Source organism: Sporothrix schenckii, assembly GCF_000961545.1.
Source record: "Sporothrix schenckii 1099-18 chromosome Unknown Cont47, whole genome shotgun sequence".
Taxonomy (NCBI): Eukaryota; Fungi; Ascomycota; class Sordariomycetes; order Ophiostomatales; family Ophiostomataceae; genus Sporothrix; species Sporothrix schenckii.
This window is the reverse complement of record NW_015971148.1, coordinates 5344391-5361365: the sequence shown is the minus strand read 5'-3', so window position 1 is coordinate 5361365 and position 16975 is coordinate 5344391. Positions and strand designations below refer to the sequence as shown.

Below are 16975 nucleotides of genomic sequence, written 5' to 3'. Positions count from 1 at the left end.
GCAGTTGATAGTCATTCTGGCCACATCGTTGGGGCAGCTTGCGGCCCAAGGGGCTGGCACATTCACGGACTGCTTGACTGGCGGACTCAAGAACATGTCGCACCAAGTCACGGGATCCACCTGAAGGTAGTCGTTTAACATAGCGTCGACGCACGCGGTGTCACCCTGTGATTGTGAGCATGTAATCGTGGTATAAAGTTTACTGGGGAGAGACTCACACAGTTGGCAGGGACGGCGGCGACTTGGGAGCCGGCCGCGAGGACGGCAACGGCCACACTGGTGGAGAACCGCATGATGCCGGTGTTGTTTGGTCGTGTAAGCTGTATTCAGTGCCGGCCGGGATGATCGATTCGGTTCGAAAGTAAATCCAAGGAGGAAGAAAAGTCTTGTCGAGTCAAGCCCTCATGATATCTGGCTCGTCGATGTAGATATCGAAGAGACAGATAGCAGATCCCTTCAACAGCAAAACGAGTGGATGCTTTGAGAAGGAGAGCTGGCGAGTGGTTGCGGGACTCGAAAGAGAAAGAAAAGAAAGAAAAGAGAAGGTAAGTGGAAAGAGGAAAAAAGAAATGACGAAAGAGAAAAGGAGAAAGAAAAAGAGACGAAAGAAACAGGAGAAAAAGAAAACAGGAAAAACAAATGGGGAAATAGAAAACAGAACCTCCAGGACAGGCTGGAGGCTTATCAAAGATTCAATGCATTCATTGACAAGCCAAGCTCATACAGTACATAAACCTTCCAATAGCTTCACACGCCATATAAGGCGCCAGTTGCCCATATTTCCTTTTGCGGAGACACCCAGTTCTTTGCGTGTACGCGCCGCTCTTTCAACACAAAATTGCTCTGCGTCAATAATACATCGTCGTGTTTCCGGAAAGGGTGGCATTTGGGAAACAAGACATGGAAACAGTGCGTGAGATGTAAATGCCACGCCAAGGTACGGCTGAAGTGGCGTAAGATACATGTCAACTGTACAACAGACCCGGGTCGGTCTCACCCCTGAATTGGTAGTGAATCAAAACAAAGACGCCACAAACGAAGGAGGATGGACTGAAAGTAGTAGTGTCCAGTACCGTTGGTGCCACGAGCTGTTGAATGCATAACAAGCCAATTTTCGCGACTGTTTCTTTCTCCTGGCGTCCCTTTACAGCTTGGTGCCAACGGTAGAAATAGCCGGGAAAACAAGCCACAAAGAGACAAGATGACGGCTTTTTTGTTTTCAGACTGGCATCCCAAGAGTATTGACACCGTTCAGGGGCGTCGTATGGTACGCCGAGGAAAAAGCGGTCTCCTCAGGCGGGCGTCTCGGCCCCTTGGGGTACGAAGGAGACGACGAAGATGTAGACAGTGGTGTTAAAAATAGGGCGATATGTCACCTCTGGTACTTTGAATTTTCGTCTTCCCAAAGGGGTAACATCTTGGTACGGCCACGCCATATATTGAGTAGCTCCACCAGGGATGCATACTGTGTTTGTCGTACTCTGCATGCCTAACGTTGTGCTGTTGGAGAAGGCAGGATACGGAATTGCACCAGGAAAAGACATACTGATACTGGGACAGAGGAAGTTTCTTCCGGAGCCGTTTCGGACACCACCTTGCAAAATCATGTGTTCGATGGGGAATGTTAGTTTCGCGTGAGGAATAAGCATATCTCGCCGCCCATCAGGCAGTTCGAAAATCAGACGAAGATGAACGTGGCCGATAAGACAACAAATGGTCAAAAATGGGCCGAGAAAGCAACTTCTATAAGCCTCGAGGCGAAAAGAGCCAATCCTCGTTGGGCGGGCCATTGGACGTGCCTTTTCTTTGTCTTGGAGTCGATATACTTTGGCCCACAGAATCGACAACGAGAGCTGACATTTTCAGGTCCATCCGCTAAAGAGGCGTCAAGGATCTGGAACCTGTCGGTTAGCAATAACCCGGTCAGGGCGGTTGGTCGACGTCGCTGGAGCTACCATGAGGGTGGACAAGTACCCTTGCACGGAGTATTCTGTATTGCATGTTCGTTGGACTGTGGGAGGTTGGGGGTAGAGGATGTTGAGGGCAAGGATAACAAAAAAAGAGAAAGGGGGGGCGGCCTGCAGGGAAGGCTGAGACGGGAAATAATAATCGGGAAAGAGCCACTCGGTCCAGTAACGGTGTGTCTTGGGCAAGAGCACGGTCCAATGCTCTATGACGGGAATGCCGCAGGGGCAAGGCGGCAAACGGCAGTCACATTTTTATGCAGCGGGGGAAGCGACGACCTTGCTCGGATCCCTAACCTGGAAGACGACAAGCAGCGAGAAACGACGATAACGACGATAACGACGAGAACGACGAGAACGGATTGGGGACAGGTCATCATGCCAGAGAGGAATCGTTTCACTTCTGCTATGAATACAAGGGCAGAAAAAGGCCCAACGTGTTCTGAACGGCGTAGGTGTACGATTTATTGTTTTGTTGTTCTCTGTGCTGCAAACGTCCTCCAGAATAGGTAACGGTCCAATATTTGACACCATCTTATACGCTTAAAATCCTTCGTTGTCTTTTCGTTGCTTTTGCCCTGGGCCCTGGCCGTTGGGACCCCGTTTGCCAGTGAAAGTTTCCTCATTCGGCGACCATTTGCTGGTCAGGAGAAAAAGTGGCGGCCCGTAGACTGTTCTTGACCCGAGAAAGTTGCCAACAGTGGGGGTTCCTGTCAAACTGGGCATTGTGATTGGCCTGCTGTCATCCACTATCTTTCTAACCTTCTAAGCCTGCCGCTAGGTACTTTTAGGTCTCTTAGGCCTAACAAGGCGCTAAATTGGGACAGCGTCTGCGAGATAGACGCCCACCCGGCACGTTTCAGGAGGTAATGAATCCCCTCAGTGCATTTCACAGCGCCTCAACGGTTCGCTGCTTGGCACCACTGAAAACCATGCATGTACGTCGTACAACATAGAAAGTCAGTTGATTCACTGCCCCGTAATATTTGTATGGTCCAGACGTAGGGACGAAAATAGGAATGACGGAGGCAGCTGTTCTAGCCTGTGGAATGCATCTGTATGATACACCAGAACAGTCGACCCTGTAAATTGACTGGCGCATTCCAAAGCGACTGGAATGACCACGAGTAAACGGGCGCAAGGAAGATATGAATATTCTCCAGTCACATGCTGTGAAATACAGTTATAACGGTCGGAAGTGTACCTTTAATTTACTTGTCGCATTGCGTCCTCCTTACAGAATCTGTCAACAACGTGCGCAGCCATGAGACAATATTGATTTGAGCTGACGAACATCTCAGTGGCTTGTAAATGCTGCAGGGAAAGCACAATCCACAAGGCAATACAACATATGGCTGAACATCATATTTTCCGTTAAGGATGAGTGCAGTGTGTATAGTACACGCAGGCCATGTAATGCTGTACCGTCTTTTGTGCAAGGTGTATCATATGGTCATTGAAATGCACTAAAGCACCTAGATAACTTCAACAGCGTCCTTTTGCAATTGTCAAGCCGTCGTTGGTGGAGAGACATCAAGGAAACTAAGCTCTTACTGAAATAGTCAGCCAGTAGAGGGCATTTTCCTGGTCTACGAGGCATGGGTCTTCGTCGTAGAAAGGATACGCCACGAAAGATGCAGCTATTGTACCAATTTGGACGACCGGGTCACAGTTGTGAGTGTTGTTCGGGTTGCTGCCCAATAATGCAGCCGCCGTGATGCGCTGTTTTCCAGCTTGCGTCCAGCGGCTGACCTGCCGAATTCACGGTGTCCCCTTGTCAGCTCCCGTGCATAATTGCATATCCCCCACCCCCTTGGCTCTGTGCTCTCCAGCAAAGTGATCAAAAATGTGACCGAATAAGGCTTCCGAAGTGACCTCTTCACTCCTTGGGGGGCATTTCACTGGAAAGATTGGCAGGGTGTGAGTTGGAATGGGGTGTGCCCAATGTGCCCAAAACAGAGCGTGGAAGAGATATCACCTGCGAATAGAGTTGGCCCACGACAAAGACGCAAAGTGCGATGTATGTTGTTCTGTTAGACTGCATTCGTATGACGCCTCAGAAACACCTCGTACAAACGACGCACTTCCTCTCGGTCGGCCTGAAGCTTGCAGACGGAACGCTGCAGAGACGCCTCCGCAGGTCAGCCTCACAGAACTATCGGATATTACAGGACAAAAAGGGACACAAGAAAAATGCAATAGTTCTCGTTTTGGACATAAAACTATTGCCTGCGCTTGTCCGTTTTCGCGATGTACACGGTGCGAGAGGGCTTGTGGCTTGCAGGATACGAGGGCAAACATGCACGGCCCCCCAATACTCTTCCGGCTGCAGCCACGCCAATAATTGGCCCACATTTGGAATAGCCAGGACAGGGGTCTGCCAGCCGCACACCCTTCTCCATATTTAGGGCAGAAAGGGGCGCCGCTTAATTGACTGGCTCGATGGAGGGTGGCTCAGGTGGTTTTGAGCCTCATTCTTTTTCAAATGTTCAATAATAGAAATGCTGAGTGTTGTGAATCATAAGTCGAGGGAGAGATCGTAAAGCGAAATTGTGGTGTCAGAAAACTGCGAGTATTAAAATCACCATCGTCCCCGGAAAACAATCTGTGGAGAGAATGGGTGGCAGTGATGCAATCACGAAACAGTTATGAGTTGGATTGGCATGTTGTAACAAGGGCATGTTCTGACGAGACTGTTGAGTTGTAGGGCAAGACTTGCTTTTGAATACCATTGCTGATGATATGGTCTGGTGTAGAAGAATGTGATTTGGGAAGCCTCAACAAAAAAAAGTATGAAGCAGACATCCCTCGCCTTGTTGCAAATAATACGAGGACCAGCGGAAAACTCAGACGTGAGAATGACAAGGTAACAGCTTATGCCGATTGAAATACACAATACGATATCGCGATGGGTGACTTCGGATGTGATCTTCTCTTGCTGTCTTTCTCTTCTTGTTCTTGTCAATGCGCGACCTCGTCACTTGCCGTGTCAGCTGTTGTGATGATATTTTGTTTCCGGCGCGCGTTGTTTGTCGCTGCTTTTGCTTCACTTCTCAGTAAACCCCGTGATCCTGCCAGTCGTTGATTGTGCAATGCGTACCCCACTCGATTTGCGGCTGTCACTTTGCGACTGTTTGGTACCTGCCAAGTGACACAGGCCACTTTTCTCGTGCTCTCCATACAATAGGCGTGACGTGGTGAGGGGCAACATCGTTATGAATGGGCTGTGACGGGAAAGTGAGTGCGTCGCTCCTTCTGTATTGGGAAGATGAGAGGCAAATCCGTAAACATATCGCGAGCATCAAAACAAACTGGCAAGAACGGCCCCGACAGTAAAAGGGCAAGAGCGTCGCGCGACAGCCTGGCCATAAAACGTCAGTTACTGTGCATTACTACTGTAGAGAAGCACAGCGCACACACAACATCCAGCAATCACCAGCCCATCAATACTGCGCGTTGGATGAATGAAAAGATAAACGGGAGATCAAACGGATCTCAACACGCACGGGTAAGTCAGACAAACTAACGAAACAAAAGGAAAGCCAAGAAAGAGACCGTCCCCGGCATCGGTGTCCTGCCGAAGACAAGATTGACGCGACGGGCCACGATCGTGTTGACGTTGACATTTCGCTTGCATTGAGTCTCACATTGGCATCACTTTTTCGAACCGGCGAACGTCTTCTAATCTGACAAATAGCGGCAGACCCTGTACCACGAGGATTCTGCTTTCTACCGTTGCCTTCGTTCCGTACAGATAGCGCATCCGTCATCGACAGTTTCGCTTGATTGAACCTCATAACATCCGGAGCTCTGGTAGGTGACTACCCAAGACAGCTACAATTTCACTGCGAGAGAATTAACCCGGCTGAAGCCGAACAAGATCTCCAGAGCCCTCCTTGCTTGTCGAAGGATCAGCAACGACATACAAGAGTCGCTCGACGCCAGGTAAACAGGCAACCCCCCTCCCTCCAAGGATGGCTCCTAGCACCGGCGGGACCGCCGCTGGCGGCCGGGACCACTATGCCGTGCTGGAGATTGCGATGACGGCCGACACCACCTCGATCGCCGCCAGCTACCGCCGTCTTGCACGGCTCAAGCACCCGGACAAGAACCGCGCCAATCCCAACGCGACGGCCGACTTTCAGGCTCTCCAAGAAGCATACAGCGTGCTCAAAGACGAGGCGCGGCGTGCCGAGTACGACCGCCAGCTCATGTACAAACGAGGCGCGGCCGGCATGGGCTCGGGTCGGGGACCCGGCAAGGCGGCCGGCATGCCGCAGTCGTCTGGGCGCGCGTACGCCACGGCCGCGGCGACGGCTGCGGCCGCGACGGCAGCCGAGATGCTGCGGAGAAAACAGCAGCAGCAGCAGCAGCGTCGGCACGACCACAATGAGGGGGGCGAAGGCCTGCATTCGTATCATAAGAACGACTCTGGGGCGCCTCCAATGATGAACCCGAGGGGCCCGCCGCCGGCGCGCAAAAGCGCGATGCCCTGGGCGGCTGCCGTGGATGGTGGCGATACAGACAGCACGCGAGGGTTCTTTAGCAACCAGGACGCGGGGACGAGGCCGGGGCACGGCGGCCCCATGGGGGGCGGCGGCACGAGTGCCTACGCGAACTCACACTACAGCGGCCGGTCGTATCCGCCGTCGCCGCCCAACAAACCGCGGTGGCCCAAGGAACCGCCGGCCAAGGATCATGTGCTCGAGAAGCAGATCCAGCAGGCTCGCAAAGACATTCGAGCGGAAGACAGAACCATTCGGAAGCAGGGACGCGCCACAAAAAAGGTTGCAGACGTCATCGCCGCGCTCTGGCAGACCGTGCACGCCATCGAAGACCAGATGGGCCTCGTCGTCCGTAAGAAGGCACAACTTGAGGCCCAGTTGGCAGTCGCGCAGCAGTGGCACAACGCCTATGTGGCAGGCGCGGCCGTGGCGATACCGACGCCGCCAGTGCTTTTGCCTGTCACGGACGACCCGGCTAAGATTGTGGAGCGGCTCGAGAAGAGCCAGCGCGCCCTCGCGGGTCTGCAGCACAAACTGGCCCAGACCAACAAAGAGATTGACGGCGCCATGAGCCAATCGCGGTCGATGGCCGCCGCAACCCAAGAAGCGCACGAGCGCAAGGCGCAAAAGGACGCAGCACTGGGCGAGTTGTGCCGTCGGTGGCGCGCCCATGAGTTCGGTACCAGCGGCGATGACGACGCCAATGCGGCAGACGGGTGGCACGGCTGGTGCAGCTGGGAGGAGGGCGATGTGGAGCCCCACAGTGATGAGGACGACGACGAGGATGACGCTGAGGACGACGGGAGCAAGTACGGCGTAGCAGGCAGTGGGGTCAATGAAGACTATGAAGTGCATGGCTGGTCGACCGGGGCGGCCGGGACGACCGGTGCCACGACTGGCAACTACTGGTGGTACAGCTCCGACGACACAAAAGGCAGCGGCAGCGGCAGCGGCGATACCATCCAAGCGGGCGAGGGAGGACTCTCGTTCACGTACAATCCATCTGCGTCAGAATGGGTCCCCAGTGCGGACACGGGTAGTTCCGCGACCAAGAACGGCACAAACTACAGCGTGGGCAGTGGGGAGCAAAGTCAAGGTGACAAAGCAGCCGGCAGCCCGGCCAAAGGTGAACGCGAGGGCAGCATCTTTGAAAGCCAAGCAGAGACAGAAAAGACAACGAAGGCAAATACAACAAATGTGAAGGATGAATCAGAAGAAGAAGAAGCACAGGCAACAGCAACAAAAGGCCTCGAGGACAGCTACACCACGGCGTCGTTTGATTATTATCCGTCCGCGGAACAGCCATCCTGGTCTCACGGCCCGGCCGTTCCCAACTGGGGCCAGTACGACTACTTTGCAGGGTACGGGCATTACAGTACCGGCTTTGATCAGCAGGCCGATCCAGTCGACTACGCGTCGTACGTGCAAGCAGGGCATGGTGACGATAATAGCAACGATGCCGACGACAGCATGTTGTTCGAAGAACACGCCGGTGGTGTACCCCTGGATAGCGACTACCAAGGTAAGGTCAAATCGGGGCAGACATCGGTTCAGAAGGGACGGGGACACGATATGCAGGACAACGTCGGGCAAGGCTCGGCAGGCAGGGAAGAAGAGGCAGAAGAGGCAGATAAGAGAACGGATTCAGGGTCGACGTCTTTTACAGCCACAGACCGCAGAGCTGATCAGCCCCAGGCTACTATTACTACTACTAGCACCACGAGCGCCGAACCCACCAACGCCAGCATCAACGAGATTAACGACAGCGAGGAGGAGGAGGAGGAGGAGGAGGAGGAGGAGGAGGAGAAAGAGGAAGAGGAGGAAGAGAGTAGCGTGACTGGCTGGCACGACGACGACAATTCGGGCGAAGACGACTTGCTCGTCCACGAGGCCGATGCGGATGATGAGGATGTGGACGAGGACGGGTTCAATGTCGACCTGCTGGGCCCGCTGGAGACGGCCCGACGGGGCATGGGCCAGCACATGCCCATCTACAACAACAGCAGCAGCAGCAACAACAATATGTTGGCCATGTCGCCGGCGGCGTCGCCGTCTCCACCACGGCGTGCACCACGGATGGCGCGGGTCCGTCGAGCTCCGGGACAGTCTGCTGTTGCAGCGGCCATTTCCAGCCCGACCGGCGATGCGGATGCCAACTCCCAGAGCTGGCGGGCTGGCAGCGAGGCAGCGACAGCGGCAGAGCAGAATACGACGGTGGACCACGATGCGCGGGAGCAGGCGTGGCGGCAGGCCATGTGGCAAGGCTGGTGATGCGGCCCTGGGTGAGGACTTCATCAAGAATGGTTTTGGGGGGGAGTGATGTGGCGACGGCGACGATTTCATCATGAATGACTTTTGGGCAGCCGGCAGGCAGGAGCATAGCGATGCGGGACACCATTTCGAAGCATATGATCACTCGACAGACAGATCATGATCAGGCCATGCTTGGTGCATTTGAATTGGCATTTTCAGGCGGCGATACGACACTCGACATGGAGCCAAGGCCGAGCTGTCTTGGCTGGGCACTAGGCAACTTACTGAAAGCTTGATTCCTACTTTATTTTCTTCTAGACTTGTCCATTTTTTGCCAATTTACGAATTGTATCATAACCTTTGTCTGGCAATCATTTCAGTGATATGGAGATGCGTCTACAATTGGACGTACTTGTCTTACAGTGGTAACGCAAAGTGGTAGTCGCCTCGGAAAACATATTCCTGGTACGGAATACAGTCAATTAATGAATCAACAGATTTCCCCAGGTTTACCACCTTGCGCTACGATCAATATGGAAAGGCCCGTGGAGTTCGTCATGTCCAACTTGCAATTTGCCGTTTTGTCTTCTCTCTGGCCTGCCAAGACATAGAAAGAGGAGGCAAAAGAGCACAGACCGAAAGATGTGCAAAGGCTTGGCGTTTCTTCACCGGGAGTGGATCAGTTGGATGGGCAGGCAACGGGCAGGACGCACCCCCTAAGCTGGCCTCCCCGGTCGTCCACAGTCTGTTGACAACATGGCGACGTGGAAAGAGTAGACGAGGAGAGATGTGGCTGACATTTTTGACGAAGAGAGTGCTGCAAAAGGCCGGAAGAATGCCGCCGACTCGAGCTGAAGGGAACAGTTTGACGGTGGCTTTCTTGCCGTGGGAAATTGAAAGAGAGAACTAAAGACTTTACAAATAAAAGACAAGAAAAGAAATAAGAAATACAACTCTGCTTCTCTTCCCATCCAACCGGGACGAAGCCGTCACTGTGAGAATGGAGACAAAAAAAAAAAGGACCACAATTCAAGGCACGGCAACGGGTGCAACGCTAGGTTGACAGGACGGGCCAGAAAGAAACTCAAAGCGAGGGCACTGAACACAACTGCTACCTTGACGATTGACGGCAGTTGCGGAGTCTGCTTAGATGCAGCCCCGTCTTTCTTTTGCATCCCCGTCCGCGAGACGATATTAAGGGACCTGGAAGCCTCTGTCTCCGGTCTCCGTCTGTTTTGGGGGGAGAGGGACATAGGTGCAACCTTGTCGAGAGCTCTTTCGACGTTTCCGTCTCTGTGCTTCCATTCAACTATTTCTCCGATTGGGTCATCACAAGTCCTCAGATTCTCTACGTAGTACAGCGTACGACGAGTCCATTTTGAAACACGTGGTTTGTGGCATTGGTGCATGGGTTGCAGAGATGGCTTCTTCTTTTCTCGTTGCTTTCCACTGCCTTTGTGTTGCTTTTGTTTCCGAGCATCGGATTACGATCTGGAGAATGGGGTTGTGGGGATTGTGGAGACTGACGAACTGAAACTGAAATATGACAGTTAAGGAAAGGGGACGCGAGATTTGCTCCACGATGAACAACACGTCGGGAGTTGAGCAATAATGTGTCCTGAGGGCAGTCAGAGCAGTGCAGTCAGCGCTCGTGCGTCTCCAAGGCTTGTCGAGCCGATTCTTGATGATTTTCCTCCAGTTGGCTTTTGTTCAACAAAGTCAATCCAAACATGGGGCCTCTCACACAACGTCTCGATCTGAAACCGACAATGTCTCTGTCCTCTGTTCGAATAGCTACACGCAAGCGACGAAAACAACGGCAAAGGCCCGGATGTGCATTCCTCGAGTCAGGTTTCTGACGGATCAGCACGGATGGCGAAAGATGAGCACGGCAGAAAAGTTGTACTGCGTACACATTTGACGTGGCAGAACGAAATGTCCTCATCGCCTCCTCTTGTCTCGCATTGGGAACTCCTGCGGCTGGCCCCTCTGGTCCACGTCCAGTCGTACTCTGCCCGTATTGTCTGCATTCTGAACCGTCTGCACTGTCTGCTGCCGCTGTCCGTTCGCAGCCTTGGCGCGGCCCTCCGTCCTCTCTCTTCTCTTCTCTCGCTTTTCTGTCGTCGTTCTCTGCCTTCTCCGTCAGAACTTTATTGCCAAAGAAACGATGCAGACAGAAAGGCTGACGCTATACTCGAAGACGATGTGACGCTCTCCACTCGACCAGTTCGCCCGCACAGGCATGCCTTGTCACGATTAACGCGAAATGGCTCTGTGCCAACGACGGCCTTGGACGAACAAAGTTCAGCCACGATTTAGTATTCCCAACTCGGCTCTCTGCAGCTATACCCTGCACACTTGTCTTTACTTTGTACGTGGACTCCATAATTCGTACACAAACTGTTACCTTTGCACCGGCAGGAAAGATGTGACATTGTGACGAAACAGTGGAGGTGGAGTCCCGCGTCTGCCAGGAGGCCCGAGCGGGCGGACGAACACTCTTCATGTACGAAATACCCTGCCTGCCCCTACTGCGTAGTATCGACCAGCCTGTCCAGCCCGACGCAACGCCTTCCCCGCAAAGTAATGATTTCCGAAAGCCCTGAGAGATGGTGGACACACAGACATGGAATTGACATTGTGTAATGTATGTTGTATGTCGATGATGCAGTGAGGCAAGATGTGCCGAAAGCAGTCAATTGACGACTGGCGACTGACGAAGAGGATGACAGACACGCTCCTACAGGCCTGCCCTCTCCTCTTCCCTCGCCGCCTTCCTGCATCTCTTCCCGTCCCGTCACGGCCGACGGCCATCCGTTTGATATTCGCAAGAGAGAATGTATAACCGCGCACTCCTGACAGAGAGCACTTGTTTTCCCGTCTCTGCGGCGGACTTCGTACACAAATGGCAACATCGACCCAGGGTCCCCAGCCTGGGCTCCAACCGACAAGCCTATCCTCGTCCTGGACGTTACGCCGTGAGGGAAGAGATGGAAACGAGTTCGTCCAAGCGAGACGAGATGGTGGTTGGTGGACGTGCTCGTGGCTTGTGGACTGGAGACAACAGGGGAGGAGAGGGGAACTGGGATCTGGGGGAAGCGCGAGAACAGGGGACTCTTGGCCCACCATCCCCAGATGCCTCGTTATGCCTGCCGTCGTCGTGTCGACCCTTGTCCCGGAAGCACCAGACCCAGACCGGTACGGAGAATGCTAGAGTACGATATACGACGCAGCCACACGACTTGTTCAGTTGGCGATGAACGACAAAAGACGACAAAGGACGACAAGGCTACCGTTGTAGGTCAAGCACAAGGCGCCTTTAGGAAAAACCAACTGGAAAAGGCGCATGCCCGGTGAAGGGCCAAAACGCGACGACGTCTGTGTGTTTCCTTGGCACGTATGTCGTCGTCCGTTTGTAGGGTTTGACTATGTGCTTCCTTACCTTTTGATTTTTTGATTTCAGTTTCTTGACTTTGTAGTTTGTTTCGTCCGAGTCTTCATGTAAACTACCGTTTTTCATCCTTGCTGCTTCCCCCTTCTTTTTCGGTTCTGTCTTTTTCTTTCCTTCCTTTTTACTTATATCCAACTCTCCTCGTTCACCCTCGCGCACAGAGGTCCTTGCTATCCCGGACAACACCAGACGCCAGTCACACAACACACACGACACAACCGTTCGTCCTCGACCAGTGGCTCTCTCCAGTGGCCGTTGCAGATCGCCCGCATACAGATATAAAGATACTTCAGATCCCGGATGGGACGCTGGCCGCCGAGTGGAGACTGATATCCACGTCTGCCATCTATCATCGACCAACTCTCACCATCACCATCCCTTGGCTGCCTCGTAGCAACTGATGACGCCCATCGCAACACGATCCAACCGTCCACTGTTTGTTGAAAAGGCAACACAGTAGCACTACGGACCCACGACAGGACGACGCCACATCCACGCCGCCTGAGCCCCGACCAACATCCTGTCGACCATGTCTCACATCCCCGGAGAGAACCCGGCCCTCGACGCCGAGACACGCGTGCCCATCCTCATCGGCACGGCCGTCGCCTTCAGCATCGCCTCGTCCCTTGTCGTGATGCTGCGCATGTACACGCGCCACGCCATTGTGCGCGCCCCGGGACTCGACGACTACACCATGGTGGTGGCGGCCGTGCTGGCGCTGGGCGTGACGGTGTCCACCATCGTGCAGGCACAGCACGGGCTTGGCCGGCACGCCTGGCTCGTCACCGACACGGCGACGACCATGGTGCAGCTCAAGGCGCTCTTCGCCGGCGAGGTGCTGTACAACCTGTCGCAGATCTGCACCAAGGTCGCCTTCCTCCTGCAGTACCGCCGCATCTTCCGCGACGCGCTCTACGGCCACACGCGCGCCGTCTGCTTCTGGCTCATCCTCTTTTTGCTCGCCTGGGGCGTCACGCAGGAGTTCCTCGTCGCCTTTGCCTGCATCCCCGTGTCCCTCTTTGTGCCGTCCATGGCCGCCACCTGCATCGAGAGCCTCGTCGTCTGGTACCTCACGTCCATCATGAACATTGTCACCGACTTTGTGCTCTTCCTCGTGCCCATCCCCGCGGTGCGCCAGCTGCGCCTGCCCCTGCGCCAAAAGGTGCTGGTCATGTCGCTCTTCTGCCTCGGCTTCTTCACCTGCATCATCTCCATGGTCCGCCTCTTCACCCTGCACGCCGCCCTCAACTCTACCGACGGCACCTGGGACAACGCCCCGACCTCCTGGTGGACCACCATCGAGCTCAACTGCGGCATCCTCTGCGCCAGCATCGCCACCCTGCGGCCCCTGATCCGCGCCCTGACGGGGCGGCCGGCGACCAAGATGAGCGGCAGCGGCGGTGGCATCAGCGGCGGCATCAGCGGCGGCGGCGGCGGCAGCAGCAACACGAGCCGCGCGCGCAGCAGCGTCCGCAAAGGTGCCTACCCGCTGCACGACCTGCCGACCATCAACGACAACGAGAGCCAGAGCGGGCTGAACCTGAAAGACGACGAGGATGCGGTGGTCTTTGACAGCGGGAGCGGCCGGCGGTCCATGACGGCGGCGTCGGACGAGTTTGCCGAGACACGGCCGCGAGGAGAGTCGGGGTGGAGAGGGAGGGGGTTGGGGAGAGAAGAAGCATAGCGACGCACTTGTCGTATTGATATCCACTTGCATTTATTTGTTTTGTATACAAGAATTGTCACGTCCATCACGCGTGTTCTTTTGATAAGAATGAAATCTAGTTACTATGGTACACATGAAAGGACCAAAAGGAAACCAAAACCAGAGACCAGAATCCCAAACTATGCCATATTCGTGTGCCGTGGTCTCAAACGCGTCGTCTACCGGGAGGGCGCGGAGAAAAAGAAAGAAACAGAGCAAGAAAAGGAAAGACCATCCCAACAGAAGTAAATGAAACAGACAACAAACGCATCGGCGTCCGTACGTGTTGTTTTACGCCTCGGCCTGCGGTTGCGGCAACAACGTCACGTCCTTTTGCACGCACGCCGTCGTGTTGCTGCTGTAGATTTCGCCCATGTGCCAGTCCGGGTTCTTGTAGCTCGAGCTCGTGCACGCCGGCGTCAGGTCCACGCTGGCCTTGTACGCAAACGTCGTCGGGTACGGGCCGTTGTCCGGGTCGATGCACATCCACGACTGGTTGACATTGAGCTGCCCCGTGGGCGCGTTGAACGTAAACGCCGTGGCCGTGTCCGGGTTCTCGGTGGTACAGTTGTAGACAATGTTGCCATAAAAGAACTCGGACAGCTGCGACGAGTAAGCCGCGCAGACGGCCGGGTACGCCAGCGACGGGTTGCTCAGGTTGAACTGCACGACACCGCCGTCGATCTGGTGGGCGGGCGTGCTGAAGGTGATGGACTTGTTGAAGACAAACTCGCCAATGGACCATCCGTACTTGGTGCCCGCCGGCGGGGGCACGCAAGCCGGGGCGTCGCCACGAGCGGCCACGGTGGGCGCGGCCGAGGCGGTGGCGGCAGCCGAGGCAGCCAAGAGGCCGACGAGGGCACGGGGACTTGAGCGGACCATTTTGTGGAAGAGAAGAGGGTTGGGAATGGCGGAGATGATGACTGACGGGAACAGAAGAATGAGTTGGTAGAGTCGCGCCGGAGGGTAAACGGTTGCAGTACTTTCTTTGTTCTTGTTGATGCTGCTGTCGTTGTTGTTTTGGACAAAAGGAAGGGAGAGACACGCGGTATAAATATGTGAATCAAGTCGAGAACAATGCGGATATAAAGAGCCAGGGAACGTAAAGGGCAGCCGTCTGTGGGTGGCGTGGCAGACGTGACGTAGTGAAGGGGCGGGTACGCCTTGTGGAGAATGAGCTTATACGGCCGCAACGTGAAAAAAGGACGGGTAAGGGTAAAAGATATCGGAATCAAAAATACGAAAAACGAAACGGGTTAAAGCGCGGGTAAGAAAAGGTACCGAAAGGCTTGAAACCCGGTTTTGGTTCTCACCATGATGTTGTGGATGTCTCATATTTCTTTATTGTCCAAGACATGAAGACAGGGGCTATGAATAGAAAAGAAGAGAAGAAAAAGAAAAAGAAAAGAAAAGGGTGGCAGCCAAGGTGCGGAATACCAATACCACGAAACTAATTATCGTAGTCGTGGATCGTGGATCTCGGCTTTTGACAGCTTCGTGTCTTACCTTTGTTTTTTTTCTCCCTTTTCCCTTCTTTGCCTCCCTCCTCCCTTGGCCTCTCCCTCAAACTCAGCTCGCAAAACTAACGTCCCGATGCCTCGTTACGCTGCCCTATTTTTGGACAGCTGCCAGTCCGCGTCCTGCCCCATCACGCGGACGGACACGGTATTTTGTTCGTTTTTGTTCCTGCTGACACCTTGACAACTTGTTTCCTGTTTTCGTTCTCGTGTTGTCCCTCTTCACCTCTGCCGCCGGGATGTCTGACCTAATCCGACTCCGACTCGTCCACTATTGTTTCTTTGTCAATGGACGAGAGTACTCCGTATGCCGTCCCTTAGTGAGCCTGCCGATCGCCCTAGCATCATGTCGATCGTTTTGCCCCACAACCAACCCAAGGCAAACACCGTCCCAGCAACTGACTTTGGCGACTTTTGGACTTTTGCTGGCGATTTGTTTCTATTTTAGTCATTCGTCCCTTTTTGTGTACCGGTTGTTTGGTCGTTGGTCGTCGGGTTGTCCTCGGCAGACACGTAGTCGCTCCTTCCTGCGAAGTTGCCTGCCTGTCGTGCAACATGTAAAGCCACAGACAGCAACTACGATCCACGCGTGCAGGAAAGACTTGCACCGTAGCACTTGCTGCCCAACACTGGCTGCCTCTTGCCTCGTTTGCGTGCCTACGGCGTGCTCCATCGACACACCTCCATCGTCCCGAGCTGTCATATGTTGAATGTTGTAGTTTCACATCACCGGTTCCCGTGCTCGCCAGTGTTGTACCTGTACTCTGTATTCTGCACACCAATCTCTCGTTTCTCGTATTCCAACCTCGATCTTCGCGTCTCGCAATGCGGCAGACAAACATGCAAAGCTGATAGGCTATCACGCAGGCCAACGAAAACCCAATGACATAAAATACGACTGCGACGGAAGTACTCCGTACTCCGACATCCCAGCGCACTATTGTCGTATAATACAGGGCCATTGTTTCTGTTTCCTTTCATTCGCGCAGTCCGCCGACCCCACAGCCTCAGCATTGCCCCCGAAACCACAATCGCTCAATTGGTTGGACCCCATTTGACCCATCGAACTCTGTCCATATCGTCAGCCAAGACTTTTACCGCTGATGTCCACGTTATGCCCTGTCGCCGTCCTCGTATTTGCAGCCGATCTTTCTTGTTCTCTCTTCTTTGCCATGTTTTATTTTTATTTATGGTTTTTTATTCCCCCTACTTTACTAGTTCTTTTGTTCTTTTGTTTCCGGTTATTGTCCTACAGAGTCTTGCTGTGCTCGTCATCATAGTAATGCACAAAACGAGCAGAAAACGCCCGGCGAGTCATGATCAACTGTGATGCGGTGCATGCAAGTTGTATCTCATTTGCTGGCCACCGAGCCACCGAGTCACAGGTCGTTGTGCTGTCCCGGTCCTGCATGTCGCGTCTCTGCAAAAGTCCCTGCTTAACTGCATTATGCAACCGAGTTGTGACCTTCCCTTCTCTTATTGCGCGGATTCCTCATCGCTTGGCCGGGACGGCGTCCCCGAAATTGTGTCTCTGTGTATATGTCGTACTGCCTTTCGTTTGTTCGTACCAGCTACCTGCT

The 16975-nt window shown here is 54.0% G+C and overlaps 5 protein-coding genes across 5 annotated transcripts; 3 read left to right on the top strand and 2 right to left on the bottom strand.

Annotated features, from left to right (window-relative positions):
• Positions 1 to 5938: 5938 nt before the first annotated feature.
• Positions 5939 to 8740, top strand: SPSK_03965 (uncharacterized protein; the record flags this gene model as incomplete). The annotated part of the gene is made up of 1 exon (XM_016730780.1): positions 5939 to 8740. The coding sequence occupies one exon, from the start codon at positions 5939 to 5941 to the stop codon at positions 8738 to 8740; it is 2802 nt and encodes a 933-aa protein (XP_016586219.1).
• A 1923-nt stretch (positions 8741 to 10663) lies between these two features.
• Positions 10664 to 10966, bottom strand: SPSK_04711 (uncharacterized protein; the record flags this gene model as incomplete). Its single annotated transcript, XM_016731508.1, has 2 exons — positions 10664 to 10852; positions 10910 to 10966. The coding sequence occupies 2 exons, from the start codon at positions 10964 to 10966 to the stop codon at positions 10664 to 10666; spliced, it is 246 nt and encodes an 81-aa protein (XP_016586218.1).
• Positions 10967 to 11559: 593 nt separating this feature from the next.
• On the top strand, positions 11560 to 12079 carry SPSK_04606 (uncharacterized protein; the record flags this gene model as incomplete). The annotated part of the gene is made up of 2 exons (XM_016731407.1): positions 11560 to 11920; positions 11973 to 12079. The coding sequence occupies 2 exons, from the start codon at positions 11560 to 11562 to the stop codon at positions 12077 to 12079; spliced, it is 468 nt and encodes a 155-aa protein (XP_016586217.1).
• A 623-nt stretch (positions 12080 to 12702) lies between these two features.
• On the top strand, positions 12703 to 13857 carry SPSK_04380 (plasma membrane protein Pth11; the record flags this gene model as incomplete). The annotated part of the gene is made up of 1 exon (XM_016731188.1): positions 12703 to 13857. One exon carries the CDS (start codon positions 12703 to 12705, stop codon positions 13855 to 13857), a length of 1155 nt encoding a protein of 384 aa, XP_016586216.1.
• A 312-nt stretch (positions 13858 to 14169) lies between these two features.
• On the bottom strand, positions 14170 to 14760 carry SPSK_04578 (uncharacterized protein; the record flags this gene model as incomplete). The annotated part of the gene is made up of 1 exon (XM_016731380.1): positions 14170 to 14760. The coding sequence occupies one exon, from the start codon at positions 14758 to 14760 to the stop codon at positions 14170 to 14172; it is 591 nt and encodes a 196-aa protein (XP_016586215.1).
• Positions 14761 to 16975: the final 2215 nt, after the last annotated feature.